General features: G+C 43.3%; 1 protein-coding gene across 3 annotated transcripts in view; it reads left to right on the forward strand.

Moving 5' to 3' along the window:
• ltbp3 (latent transforming growth factor beta binding protein 3) overlaps positions 1-7,376 on the forward strand; it is a 54,289-nt gene extending 46,913 nt beyond the window's left edge. For 2 of the 3 annotated variants that reach the window (XM_062536553.1, XM_062536554.1), the window contains exons 21-29: positions 59-142; positions 397-525; positions 789-926; positions 1,246-1,386; positions 1,958-2,116; positions 3,791-3,952; positions 4,808-4,897; positions 5,301-5,432; positions 5,673-7,376. In XM_062536553.1, the coding sequence (XP_062392537.1) occupies positions 59-142; positions 397-525; positions 789-926; positions 1,246-1,386; positions 1,958-2,116; positions 3,791-3,952; positions 4,808-4,897; positions 5,301-5,432; positions 5,673-5,821 (1,184 nt within the window). In that variant the 3' untranslated portion in view covers positions 5,822-7,376. The remainder of the gene's footprint in view (positions 1-58; positions 143-396; positions 526-788; positions 927-1,245; positions 1,387-1,957; positions 2,117-3,790; positions 3,953-4,807; positions 4,898-5,300; positions 5,433-5,672) is intronic. The other variant, XM_062536555.1, reaches the window with a different exon arrangement.
• The last annotated feature ends 6,921 nt before the right edge of the window (positions 7,377-14,297 follow it).

A 14,297-nucleotide genomic window follows, 5' to 3' on the forward strand; every position in this document is an offset into this window, starting at 1 on the left:
AAATTCTCTCTCTCTTTCTCTCTCTCTCTCTCTCTCTCTCTCTTTCTTTATCTCACAGCTGAGTTCCATTCGCTGTGTCCCGTGGGTCGAGGCTTTTACCATGAGGAAGGCATGACTGAGTACGGACTCGCTGTACACAGAGGTATTGCTGCCTGAAGATGTCGGCAAACACATTTCTGTTCTGCTTTACATTGAAGTGAGGGCTGAAGTGCTATGGATTTATATTTCCTATACCATCCATAGTTATTTCAGTCTTGTTCTTTTGTGTCTTATTTGCATGGTCTGTCTTTCCCTTGTCATCCCTTACCCCCCCCCCCCCCATCTCTCTCTCTCTCTCTCTCTCTCTCTCTCTCTCTCTCTCTCTCTCTCTCCGGGTCTGTGTTTCTGTCTCTGCAGATATTGACGAGTGTATGCTGTTTGCTGATGAGATCTGTAAGGAGGGTCGTTGCATGAACACGCAGCCAGGTTATGAGTGTTACTGTCAGCAGGGGTTCTACTACGATGGCAATCTCCTCGAGTGCATAGGTAACAGACAAAGTCAAACACACACACGCACACACACACACATGCTTTCACATTTTTTAGAACTTATCAATACATCTATTTATACAAAATATTATCTTGTCTCCTTTGTCCTGTACTGTATATTCAGTTGTGTTTTTTATGCTCACAATGTCTCTTCGATGAACAGCTATTTGATGTTTCAAATAAAGGCAGTTGGTTATTAGTTGGCTCACTGTATTAATTGATTGATTGATTGATTAATTGATTGATTGGTTCTGTCTCAGATGTGGATGAGTGTCATGATGAGTCCATCTGTAGAAATGGACGCTGTGTGAACACACGAGGGTCATTCTACTGCAACTGCAACCCCCCTTATGCCCCGGATGCCAGCAACAAGAAGTGTGTGATCCCGACAGTCACAGGTGTGTGTGTGTGTGTGTGTGTGTGTGTGTGTGTCTGTGTGTCTGTGTGTCTGTGTCTGTGTCTGTGTCTGTGTCTGTGTCTGTGTCTGTGTGTCTGTGTGTCTGTGTGTCTGTGCATAATGCACATATTTCAGTTTTGTAATAATGTAATTCCCTGTTTTGGCTCTCCTCTGTAGACATTGTTTATTGCATACTGTCACAGTTTGCAAGACCCATGCAGTCACACACACACACACACACACCACCAGCTTGACTCCATCTCTGTTTGTCTTTACCTCCGTCCTGGTCATCTGCACCCCTCCTGTGTCCCACCCACTAGGTGTGAACGAGTGCCAGGATCTGGCCAACTGTAAGAACGGCCAGTGTGTGGACACCCAGGACTCCTACTACTGCATCTGCACGTCGCCGTGGATCCTGGCCACCGACCGCAACAGCTGTGTCACGCCAGAGGAGCAGGCCGGTGAGTGTGTGGTGGGATGCAGGTGTGAAGGATCATGGGATATGTAGTTCACGCTTTACACTTTAATCGCATTGAATTTGTAGTTCACTGTAGGCCAATATGGGTGAAAACGAGTAAAAGTAAGTGTTAATATACAGTAAGTGTTACAGAGACAATGAAACATGTTTAGCGATTGTTTAAATAGTTACATGAATGTTAAAATATTCCCTAGTTTTGTGATTGTTGCAGAGTTTTATAAACAGACATTGAACTATTTAGCTCTAACGTCTTAGTGTAAATGCACAACGTAGTTTTAACATTGCTCTTTACCATGGTTGTTTAAAAAGTAGTGTAGTTGTTATCAAGTTACTCTTGAACAGCGGCGATTGAGACGTAGTGCTAGTCTCGCTAGTGTGGCCTGAAAAAATAACCGAAAGCATAAACAAGCCAGTGCTTCCTGCGCCGTGTGTGTGTGTGTCCCAGCCTGTTCTGGAGCAGAGCTGTGTCTTAGGTGTGCGACCTCTCTTGAGCCGGGCCCCAGGCGAGGCACTGACCCTCCTCTCTCTCTCTGTATCCCGATTCCTCACTTTAGTAACGGGTCTGTCTGTGGTGCCCCTTGCAGATGTAGATGAGTGCCAGGACCCCTCGTACTGCAAGAACGGACGGTGCGAGAACACGCCCGGCTCCTTTCACTGCATATGCATTCAGCCGCTCACCTTCAGCGCGGCGCTCAAACAGTGCGTCTACGACGGTGGGTATCCCCTCCCGCCCCCGACCGCGTTGTCTACGCTCGGCCAATCCCGGCGCTCCTTTCCGCCCTCCCCCTCGGCGACCAATGAATGTGCTTGGTTCCCGACGCTCCTCCCCACCCTCCCCTGGGCGACCAATGAATGTGCTTGGCTCCCGACGCTCCTCCCCACCCTGCCCCGGGCGACCAATGAATGTGCTTGGCTCCCGACGCTCCTCCCCACCCTGCCCCTGGGCGACCAATGAATGTGCTTGGCTCCCGACGCTCCTCCCCACCCTGCCCCGGGCAACCAATGAATGTGCTTGGTTCCCGACGCTCCTCCCCACCCTGCCCCGGGCGACCAATGAATGTGCTTGGCGAATGTGCACGCCACACTCTTTTTGCCTCCTGCGCTGCCAGCTGCCTGAGAGCTTGCCGCCTTTACCTGCTGATCTGTGTGCCTCAGTCAGCTTCTGACAGACACACACACACACACACACACCTACGCACACACACACGCACGCACACACACTGCATGCAAGCACACATATGCATACACACAGTGAAGCCCAAACACGCACACCACACATTTGCATGCAAGCATACACACACATTGAAGCCCAAACACACACCGACACACACATGGGCATGTAAACATACAACTCCTACTAAACACACACACCGTCAGCGTTCTGACACACACATTGGCAAGGAAGCCAGCATGCCTGAATACCCACGCATACCCACACAGCTACCTCTCATCAGATGTGCACACATGGTCACATACAGACATAAACATAAATACACACATGGCAGGGCATAGACATTGCTGTATACATTTCACACACACACACACACACACACACACACACACACACACACACACACACACACACACTCTCTCTCTCTCATACACACACACACGCACACATGTATTCTCTTGAATAAGGACAGACACTAGTGTGGTGTCAGTAATGATGAGTATCTGTGTGATCCTAACAACCCTCTGACCCTAACAACAAAATAAGAATACAAATGCTCATCACTAGAGTGGGAATTTCTATATCAATGGAACTGCCGTCTCTTTTCATGATCGCTGAATATAAATAAGTGACTGTAGTGTCCAGCCACAGACTTCTGTGTGCTACTACAGACTTTGAGCTTTAGAGAGGTCAGTGTAGTGTCCAGCCATAGACTTCTGTGTGCTACTACAGACTTTGAGCTTTAGAGAGGTCAGTGTAGTGTCCAGCCATAGACTTCTGTGTGCTACTACAGACTTTGAGCTTTAGAGAGGTCAGTGTAGTGTCCAGCCCTAGACTTCTGTGTGCTACTACAGACTTTGAGCTTTAGAGAGGTCAGTGTAGTGTCCAGCTCTAGACCTTGAGCATTAGGCCATGGGGGAAGGGGGTCAGTGAAACCATCTAGAAACATAGTATCTTTCATGGCTTTTAACTTCACAGTAGGAAAGCAGCTTATTGATAGATAGATAGATAGATAGATAGATACTGTAGATAGATAGATAGATAGATAGATACTGTAGATAGATAGATAGATAGATAGATAGATAGATACTTTCAATTTATTGTAGGACGAGTGGTCAGTTTGTTCCATTTGAACAGTGTCCGACTCTAGACAGGTGTCATGACATGACAGGACTGACCTCTCCGCTCTGCCCTCTCCCTCCCCCTCCCCCCTCAGACCGGACGGCGGCCCATAAGGACGTGTGCTTCCAGGAGGTGAGCGAGGGGCTGATCTGCACCAGGCCCCGGAGTGGACACGTGGTCACCTACTCCGAGTGCTGCTGCCACTACGGCCGCGGCTGGGGGCCCGAGTGCCGCACCTGCCCGCGCAGGAACTCAGGTGAGTGCCCAAGGCCGAGGTGGGACACGTGCAGTGTAGACCGTTTAAAGAGAACTCCGTTATCAGTAGCATAGTTGTTCCCATAAGGCTTCCGTTTTTTAACATTCCATGCAGCGGAAGTAGTTTGGGAACAAAATAGAACACTCAAGCATTGTTTTTGTTTTTCCTTTTGAAAAGAGTGTATAGAAGGTCCTCCAGGAACAGGGTTTGAATGACTGTAAATACAAGCATTTGTTCATATGTAATGTTTAGCTTCACTGCTGCCTGTGTTCAAATCGTCAGATTCTGTTCTTCGGCTCTGATTACAATTATTCCCAATATAGGGCGCTAATTACAACAGTCATGTGCTGCCCCCTGCTGTGGTGAAATAGCATTGCAGCTGCACCACACTGAAAGAAGGCTGAGATGAGATCATGTGTGGAAGAATTAGTACTGCTTGTAACTGAATAGAAATAACAAATATAATAAAAGGTTAATGAATGCAGTGTAAGCAAGAATATAAATATAAATATAATGTTTTCTTTATAGCTTTTAAGACACATTCTGCCGTTCTGGCAAAAGGTTTTTATTTTATATTTGAGCACAATATAGCCAATCATCACGACACACCTATTTTCTCTGCTCTTGAAGTAAGACTGGAGGAGCATAGGCTGAGAACTTCCCACTTTTCAGAGTCAGGGCTACAGTATGTACAAGCACACGGACACAAAGGGCTTTTTAGAGCTCAGGCAGAATAGTCTAGAAGATCACGAGGAGCAAAGAGTACACAAGCAGTGTATTGGATTAGTCACAGACTGTACTTTGAACCAATGAAATTATGAGGCTAACACTTGATTTTTATATCGCTACTTGTAGTGCTGTTTAATCGGCTGTGCGAGATGCACTTGGACACAGAGTCTGATGGGGAAGGGGACTTCCAGGCTGTTTTTGCAAACTACAACCCAGGTGAGAGTCTGAGAGAACTAATATTCCCTCTAGACTGCATCTGCAACTGCATCTTAGCAGCGTATGACAGTGGCTGATACTGTATGCATTGTAATTGTTGTACTATAATAAATAGACCTACAGTATGAAATACATATTGTGCGGTAGTATACCAATAAATGCTGTAGTAATATAACATATTAATTGTTAATGGCTGTTAATGGCCATTATATATATGTAGTAATGTTATACTTTATAAAGATAGAGTATTATTAAAGATAGAGTATTATAGTACTTGTAATACATATGGATCTCCCCCCCCCCCCCCCCCCCCACTCTCTCTCTCTCTCTCTCTCTCTGTGTGTGTGTGTGTGTGTGTGTGTGTGTGTGTGTGTGTGTGTGTGTGTGCTCTGTGCTGTGTCAGGTGGGGACAGCTCGGAGGAGGACTCAGATGAATGTAGCTGTGCCAACGGCCGCTGTGTGCGCTCCTACCTGGGCACCATGTGCGAGTGCAACCCAGGCTTCCGGCGGGACCACTCACGCACACGCTGCATCGGTATGCCCTACACACACTCACGCACGCACACACGCACGCACGCACACACACACACACACACACACACACACACACACACATTTGAAAGCATCCATACATGTCACACAAGTACATTCATTCTTTAACACATTTATGTGAGTTCTCTTATTGTAATGTTTCCCCCTATTCTTTCATTCCCTCTACTCTCTCTCTCTCCATTTCTCTCTTCCCTCCTCTCTCTCTCTCTCTCTCTCTCTGCAGACATTGATGAGTGTGCAGAGAGAGGCCGTGTGAATCCATGTAAGAATGCACGCTGTGTCAACACCAGAGGTTCCTTCAAGTGCTTCTGCAAACAAGGCTTTGTGCCTGCACGGAGACCCAACGTGTGTGTGCGACCGAGGTCCTCATAACATCACCTCACACACACACACACACACACACACTACACTATCTATTAAATTTGTATTTGTTTACCTGTCATGTTGTCATAGGAATGTTCTCCTCTGGCCACATTTATGCAGGTGAACAGAGAGGGAGAGAGAAACAAACATACACACATGTATTTTCTCACACACACATACACACACACAAACACACACTTCCTCCTTCTCTCTCATTGCCACGCACAACGAAATATTTTCACTGTCATGCTCATTCAAAAACAGACTCTTATTTACATTATCAATTACACACGCATACACACATGGACAATTACAGCTAAACACTCTCACACACACTCAACACATGTACACAAACCAAAGCCCTCTCCCTGTGGTTTCACTCTTGCCGTTAGTGTTTTTCGTTCAACTGATTTAGTGTTCTTTTTTTTTTCTTGTTTGTTTACACTTGTGCTATTGTATTTTGTTGACCCTGCCTCCAAGAGATTTGCACAAGTTTGAAACCATTAATTAAATGTAATGAGGTCTCCTCTTGTTACGCCCATGTTTGATTGACCTTCTGTTGTATGTTTTATTTTATTTTATTCTATTGCCTTGTCACTGAAGAGTCCGATGTAAGAAGCTGTTAGCTAGTGTTCACTTGTGGATAACACCAAAAAAGTCCCGCTCCTGTCCTCAGTGTCTGTCAGTTTTTTTGGTTCCTGTTTTTCTTTTTCCTTTTTCATCAGACACAAATGGGATGGAAAGGATATACGGAAATGAGATGTAAAAAAAAGAAAACATTAGACATCAACAACACAGCCTTTGTTTGGAAAAGTACAGTCGAGACAAAGCAGATAAGATTCCTTTGAAAAGCATACATGTCGATGTATTTTTGTAATTATTATTTTTCTAAGTTTTGTTGACTGTTCATCTTGCATATTGTTTACTATGATGTTAAAGGCAGCATTGGTATTAGTTTAGATGACTATGAACTGTCTGTAACCCAGGTGTCATGATGTGGTCTCTGGTTGCAGGTGATATGTTTTATGTTCCAACATGTCATTTATGACGCTCATACAGTATGTTAGTCCAGCATAGGTCCCAGTGTGTAAATATTTAATAAATTAGTATGAGGAGGTTTTTACAACATGCCATCAATATAAAGCTTTTAGATCTTGATCCATTTTGTGTATATTGTGGGTCAAGGTTTTGTGTCAGGCTCGCAGAGAAAATACTTGATATGATTGAAACGTTGAAAATTCTTATTTTGATTTGATATTCCTTCATTGCTAAGAGTTAGCTTTAAGAGTGACCTAAAGCTTTTTTTGACTTTATCTTTCAATGATCTACATTGCACTTGTTGGGATCAGATCCATGCCTTGAAGAGGAGGATGACTAGGAACAAATCAAATCGATTAACGACTCACAGAAAGAGGGTGAAGTGTGAACGCATCATACTCTCATTGGTGTTTACTGTAACTCCATCAGTGAGTGAGATATTATGTAGAAATGTCCCCACGCCATCATGCAAATGATGAAATAGAGAAAACTGGCAATAAATAAAGTGAATGAAGTTAAACCCTAATGACCTACATGCATTGTTTTTCTTTTCATTGAAACGGTTTTCTTCATCTTGTTCGTGTTTATTCATCCATTGTTAGGGATGCCATGTTGACATCACGTGGGGATAGCAACCAGTGTACATTTGCCGGTCTTCCTGGATGTCCACTAACTTACACCCTAGTTACCGTGCCAACAATCTATTAACTGGGTTCAAGTGGGACCCTCAAGATCCCCATCCATGTGCATTCAGGGCCAGATGTACTAACACAGCGCTAACAGCGAGTTTTTGTAAACGCAGAATGCGAACGCTGTGCTTGGCTATATTGCGTGGAATTTACTAAGCTGTCACTTCATTACGTTAACTGCGGTCATCCCCGCCCGTTCCCGCCCCCGCTACAACGCTAGTAGTCTAGTCGTAATCCCCATAGGCCCAATAGTAAACCCAGAAATGTTGAGTACCCTAAAGTTTTATTGCATAAATGTAATCTATAGGCCTAGTGGATGAAATTCAACTTGGTTGCCTAAAGTTGCACTTTGGGCAATTTGCATAATTAGCATAAATATATAGCCAATTAAGGTGAATAGGGTGCAGGTGAATAGGGTAAAACAAATAAATAATAGATATCACTATGAAACTTTCTCAGTTGGTTACTTGTGTTAAGATGAGAAAAAAATGTATTGCATGTTTTTTATATTTTAATGTTTACATATGCAAATTAGGCCATATCTCATAAAAAAGGCTCCAATTTGCATACGCACAAAATCAGATAGTGTGATAAAGCCAGGCTCAAAATTTTTCTTTTTTCCAAAGTAAACATGTATACTTGGAGGGCTGAGTTGGTGAAAACCTTTAAAGGAACCTGGTAAGGAGGCAGTGTTAACCCATTGACCCATTTAATCCCAATTGTCATAATTGTGACCGTACAAAAACATCTTGCTCCTGTGCCTTTAAAATGTCATAGTTATTTTATATGTTGTATAGTTCTTGTATATAGTTAATGTGTATTTGTGTACGTGTGCATGCTGGATATAGTTATTTTGCATATTATGTACAGTTCTTGTAGGTTTGCGTACAGTGTGCATGCTGTTATAGTTATTTTGCATGGAGCACCTAATTTCTTAATCCGTCTGTCCATAGGTCAACACTGCCTCCTGACAGGTTCCTTAAAGGTTTTCACCAACTCAGACCCCAAGTACACATGTTACCCTTGGAAAAAAATATTTTGAGCATGACTTTATTATTAAACAATCTGATTTTGTCAGTATGCAAATAAGCGCATGTTTAATGAGACATGGCCTCATTTGCATATGTAAACATTAAAATATAAAAAACATGCAATACATTTTTTTCTCATCTTAGCACAAGTAACCAACTAAGAAAGTTTCATAGTGATATCTATTATTTAATTTTTTTACCCTATTCACCTGCACCCTATTCACCTTAATTGCCTATATATTTATGCTAATTATGCAAATTGCCCAAAGTGCAACTTTAGGCAACCAAGTTAAATTCCATCTATTAGGCCTATAGATGACATTTCTGCAATAAAACTTTAGGGTACTCAACATTTCTGGGTTCAAGAAATTACGACTAGACTATAGTTGCGTGTGCAGAGCTGCTGAACCACAAGCGCAGTTGAATATTGCAATATTAAAAAGAATCCAAGTTTAGCGATCATACATGATACAAAGAGATGTCAATGAGCAGCGACAGACAGAGTAGGCCTAGAAGTTCTACTAATCCACTTAAAAAAATACTTGTGAACTATTTACTGCAGGTAGACAATACGGATATGACTTACAGTAATGCCTGTCTAACAGATTGGGAAGTGTAGGCCTAGGCTATGTCGTGAAAGAGAAAATACGATTTTAGAGAGGCAAACAAAAATTAAGGTTGCTTTTGACATAGTATAATGAAGAAAACTGATGCTCTGACTATCGATTCAGCTGACTCTAAACGTTTTTCTAATAGACGCATTTAACCGCAATTTGGATTACACCTGCTTTCAGAAGGCGGAAGTTTTTCAACGCAAAGTAGACGTGCGCTGTTTTCATACATAAGGCGGAATACTTAATCAATCGCTATTAGCACCTCTCCTCCCCTGTACTTGCGCGTTACACCCATTTTCAGCTGATCCGCCCAGGAATTAATATGCATGACACGGAAAAGCGCAAATAGCCATTCTCAGCTCCCACGGCAGGCAGTCTGCGCGTTTCTCTCATTGCGGCGTGTTTGTACATACCATCCCCATGTTTATACGCGCACGTTACGCCTGAAATGGGCGCAAAACGTTAGTACATCTGGCCCACAGTGTGTTGATAAAAGAATTACCCTGTTATGTTTCATATTGGCCACTAGGTGCCAACAAACTCCATCTGAGATGTATTGATCAGAGGCGCTTGGGGCTTCAGCGATGTGAGTTACAGTAACGCTGATACTTAAGAAGTACTTCTAGCACAGTAGTTGCCACTGGTCTATGTGTTGATTCATGGGCAGTATCCCATTTATTATATACAGTAAGCTCTGGATTAATTTTTGTAACCTGGGATATCTTTGTTCAATGTGATTTCTGCAACCTCAGAAATGTGTAACAGACTAGTACATTTGGTGTAAAATTCAACATATCTGGGCTCTATAATGCCAGATTAATAGTGTGTACAGCACTCAAGTAGTACTCTCCAAAGCTAAAATGTTGATTTATTTAGTATCTGCTTTTCAAATTTCTTGAATTTCCCCTTGGGGATCAATAAAGTATCTATCTATCTATATCTAAAAAGGACCTGTAGGTTTAGTTGCCCAGGTTGTGCGTAATACTGATTGTCTGTGTTCACTATACAGTACTAGATGGTAATCGATGAAATCACCCTGATATGAACCATGGTCTCTTGTGTCTTTAATGTTTTCTCTCTGCAATTACAGAAGAGATGAAGAAAACTGTTTCCTGCATCACTCCAGGAACCACCATCTTGGCAGGAGAAATCTCAATCGGCGTGGGCATGATGGAGAACAGCAAGTCCAGTCCAATGACAATGATTTATTAACTGTTGTAACCTGGTGTGGACACAATAAGTGCCGAGCTTTGTTTTATATCTGATTTTGATGGGACAGCTTTGCTGTCTTGAACAGGAGGAAGGGACAGGACATAGGCTTTTATCCCCAGACAATGAGCAGTTGGTCTCTATATCAATCTGTAGCTTCCTGAAGAGCCTGTGACCACTGGAAATAACTTCTTCAGGATTAAAGTGTCTGTTAAATGTCTTCTTTAGAGCCGTTCAAATCTTCAGTCTTTAAAATAATTATTTTAGGAAAATAAAAATCAATCAAATCTTCACATTAAAGTCGCCCATTAAACCCATTAACATTGAACCACTTTAAGAACCGAAATGAATGCTACATTAATGTTAACTACTGCAGCTGCTCAATGGCAGTTGAGATTTAGGCTGTTGTAGACTCTCCAGACTCTGTTCAGGGTTGTGTAGATGGCCAGTGGTTGGTTGAGTCCTCAGGCTAAAACCTCCAGAGGTTGTAGAAAGACAGCAGGAACATCCACTTCACAAACATGGCAGCTCCTTCATCCTTTTCCATCTTCTTCCATTCAAGTTCTCTTTTTCACTCTCCTCCGTGTTCTGGTTAGTTGTATCTCTCTCTATTTCTATCTTTCTTTCTCTCACTCTCTCTCTTTCCTTCTCTCCGTCGGTGACAGGCAGACGTGATTGGCTGCAGATGAGTGCAGTGTGTGGAAGGGAGATTAGTTATGAGCATAAACAGGACAGGGGTGTTTCAGGAGGCTCTCTGCCCCCCCACCCCCAACTAACCCCCCCATCCTGTTCCCTGCACTTAGAGGACAGGCTGACGGGGCCCACAAGGCTACAGCCACAGCAGGCAGGCAGGCAGGCTCTGACATGAGATGAGATTCAGAGCCGTTCCTATCAAGTGAGGACTCTTCACCGAATGTTTGACTCACGCACATAAAGAAAATAACAGCGACTCGGCAAGTCTTGTTGATGGAGGCCACTGACGGAGTTCAGTGTGGTTTGATGAAAATCTTGTTCATGGAAATCATTTCCGCATTCAATTTTGTAGCAAAAGCCAAGTCAACAATTGTGTGGGAACTTACTGGCAAAGAGCCTGTGGGTCTACAATCCTCCATGAGGATCCATCCATTAAAGAGTTTCATATGTTCAAGTGATGAGCCCGTTGAATCCTTAAGGGCTTAATACAGCAGCCTTTTCACATAAGTCTGTCTCAGGGGGATTCTGACAGGATGTTTTTGCTGTTGTCATGGTACAAACGTCACCGTCTTATTGCAGGCAGACGTTAATGCAGCCATCAGAGATCACAAACGAACCTTTTATAAATGTCGTCAAGACTCACGTTACTATGTGATCTTCCAAAACAGAGCCAGGATAGCTCTGAAGCAGCCACAGACACCCTGACATCTAGCCAAAACATGACACGGATTAGCAGTCATGCTGAGAGGAAGCTTCCAGAATCATTTATTGACTCACCATTTATTAGATTTTGAATTGGATTTTCTGAGTTCACTCTGGGAGGCCAACCCCTCATGTATTACTTACAGTGTGTGTGTGTGTGTGTGTGTGTGTGTGTGTGTGTGTGTGTGTGTGTGTGTGTGAGTGAATGTGTGTCCTCCTGTGTACAGCGTGGGTCTACTATCCTGTGTGCTTCCTGAATCTGACAGAGAGAGACACATTTCTGAGGGGCTGGAATGTGATGATTCATTCACTTCAGTGACACACTGAATGAGACTTTTCATGTCTGCTTTATTTCAAAACAGAAGATATTCTCTCTCTCCCTCTCTCTCTCTCTCTCTCTCTCAAACATAAACTCTGAGCAACGTATGGAAACAAGTTCCAGGAATGCCTGGAGCTCTTTCAGTTGTAGATAGCAAATCATTTTAATGAAAAATGGTAGACAAGTGAGAATTATGTAACAACGTGAAGATTAGATTTGCTACAAGAGTTGTAGGCATGTGGATAAGTTCATGAGACAGAGTGCCTAGATGGGCATTGTGTTGCTAGACTTTCCGACACAAGAGGCAGCTGATGCATTTTCAGGTGAACATGGAATTATTGTGCTCCTGCCAAAGGGACTTTCCAAGGGATTTAGGCCCGTGTAAACAACAAGATGGCCACTTTCATTAAACAGGCCCTCTGAGACTGCCTGGTGCATCAAAGGAGGATTAAAAGTAGGGAAGAAATGTGACTGTGGGCGTGTGTTTGTGTGTGTGTGTGTGTGTGTGTGTGTGTGTGGTGTGTGTGTGTGTGTGTGTGTGTGTGTGTGTGTGTGTGTAAGCATATGGCTACCCTTTTAGAGATTAATGCAGAGTCAGACAGATGTTGTGCAGACCTGTGCTGTGAAGGATAAACATTTGCTGGAGATGATTTGATTTTCTTCATGAGGATTCAGAAACATAAGGATATCTCTCTCTAGTTCGTTCTCTCTCTCTCTCTCTTTCTCTGTGTGTGTGTGTGTGTGTGTGTGTGTGTGTGTGTGTGTGTGTGTGTGTGTGTATAGATTGGTGACAGGGCATGCAAGTACAGTATGATGGGATGTGATGTGAAGCAAATACATCTGAGACTGTGCAGGGACTCTCTCTCCCTCTCTGTGTCTCTCTGTCTCTCTTGTGTGTGACAGTAGCGTGGGATGCTTCATGTTGGATTACACTCCACAAGAGCAGTGTATCATAGTCCAGACGGCTGTGCGATGGCGTGAGGCTGTGCGACTCTGTGTATGCACATATAGCCTCTACACTACAGTATGTGTGTGCAGATCTGACCCTGTCACACTAACTCAAATTTCAGCCTCAAGGAGAATAGCAGATGTTTTATGTACTGTAGCTGGGATGTACTTGTATGGGCACAAGTCAACAGTAGTTTGAATCCAGAAAATTGAATGTGAAGCCTGACAATGAAGACCAGAAATATATTCAAAAATCTTGACAATATGTAAAGATGATTGTGGTTAGGTTCATGAATTGAGGTTAAGACCTACAAGTAAATGTTGAAGCCAGTGGAAGTTGTAGCCCCAGAATGTCATTCCAGAGTATTGCATTGATCACCCCAATGCCCATATGAGGACAATCCCTGGGCCAGTCATGTGGAAAAGAACAGATAAATGGAAGCAGATGGATCATCGGCTGGGTGGAGTGTGGTTTCATCATTGTGAGGTCTTATTTTCGGAATTATGCCTTCTTCCACGGCTATTCAGACATACCATTGAATTGAGTGGTTGTTTTTGTCCTACGGGCTATACACACTGAATTACACCACATTTGAGGCACACACTTGTGTGTGTTTCCATGTAGTCTGTGTTTGCGTCCGCGTGGCTGGAACGTCCATGTGTGTGTGGACGGTAACTGTTGTGTCTGGACCAGGAGAGGAGACTGAAAGGGTGGAGACCCGGCCTTGGTTTCCACGGTGTCTCCTTCCCTCAAGCCCTCCTCAACTTTTATTGGAAAAGCATCAGATTAACTTCCACGTCTCCTTTTCTCTCTGTGCCTCTCTCTGTCTCCGTTTGATAACCATAATGTGTCTGTGTCGTCTCACCTCGGGCTCTTTAAAACAAGACCAGTCAATTATCTGGCAATTTTAAAGAGAAGAATGTTAATAGATTGGAATGAAACCTTGTATGGTAATACTGTAAACCATCCAACATTGCATTACAAACATGAACAGATCAGAAAATGGATTCAACTCTTATTGACTATTCATACTAGCAAATGTAATCTGAAGCAACACCAATTGACAAACACAAAACACTGTCAGGGATTCTAAACTATTTTTAACCCATATACTTTTTGTCACATTCAGTGAACGATCCGCCACCTCTTTTTTCTGTGAGTAGCCTACTCTGTAAACAAGCTCCCAAACATAACAAAACTGTTCCAGTCAATCACGGAAAGGGGGCACAGGACTCTGGTGA

Source organism: Sardina pilchardus, chromosome 5 (genome assembly GCF_963854185.1).
Source record: "Sardina pilchardus chromosome 5, fSarPil1.1, whole genome shotgun sequence".
In the NCBI taxonomy this organism is placed as follows: domain Eukaryota; kingdom Metazoa; phylum Chordata; class Actinopteri; order Clupeiformes; family Clupeidae; genus Sardina; species Sardina pilchardus.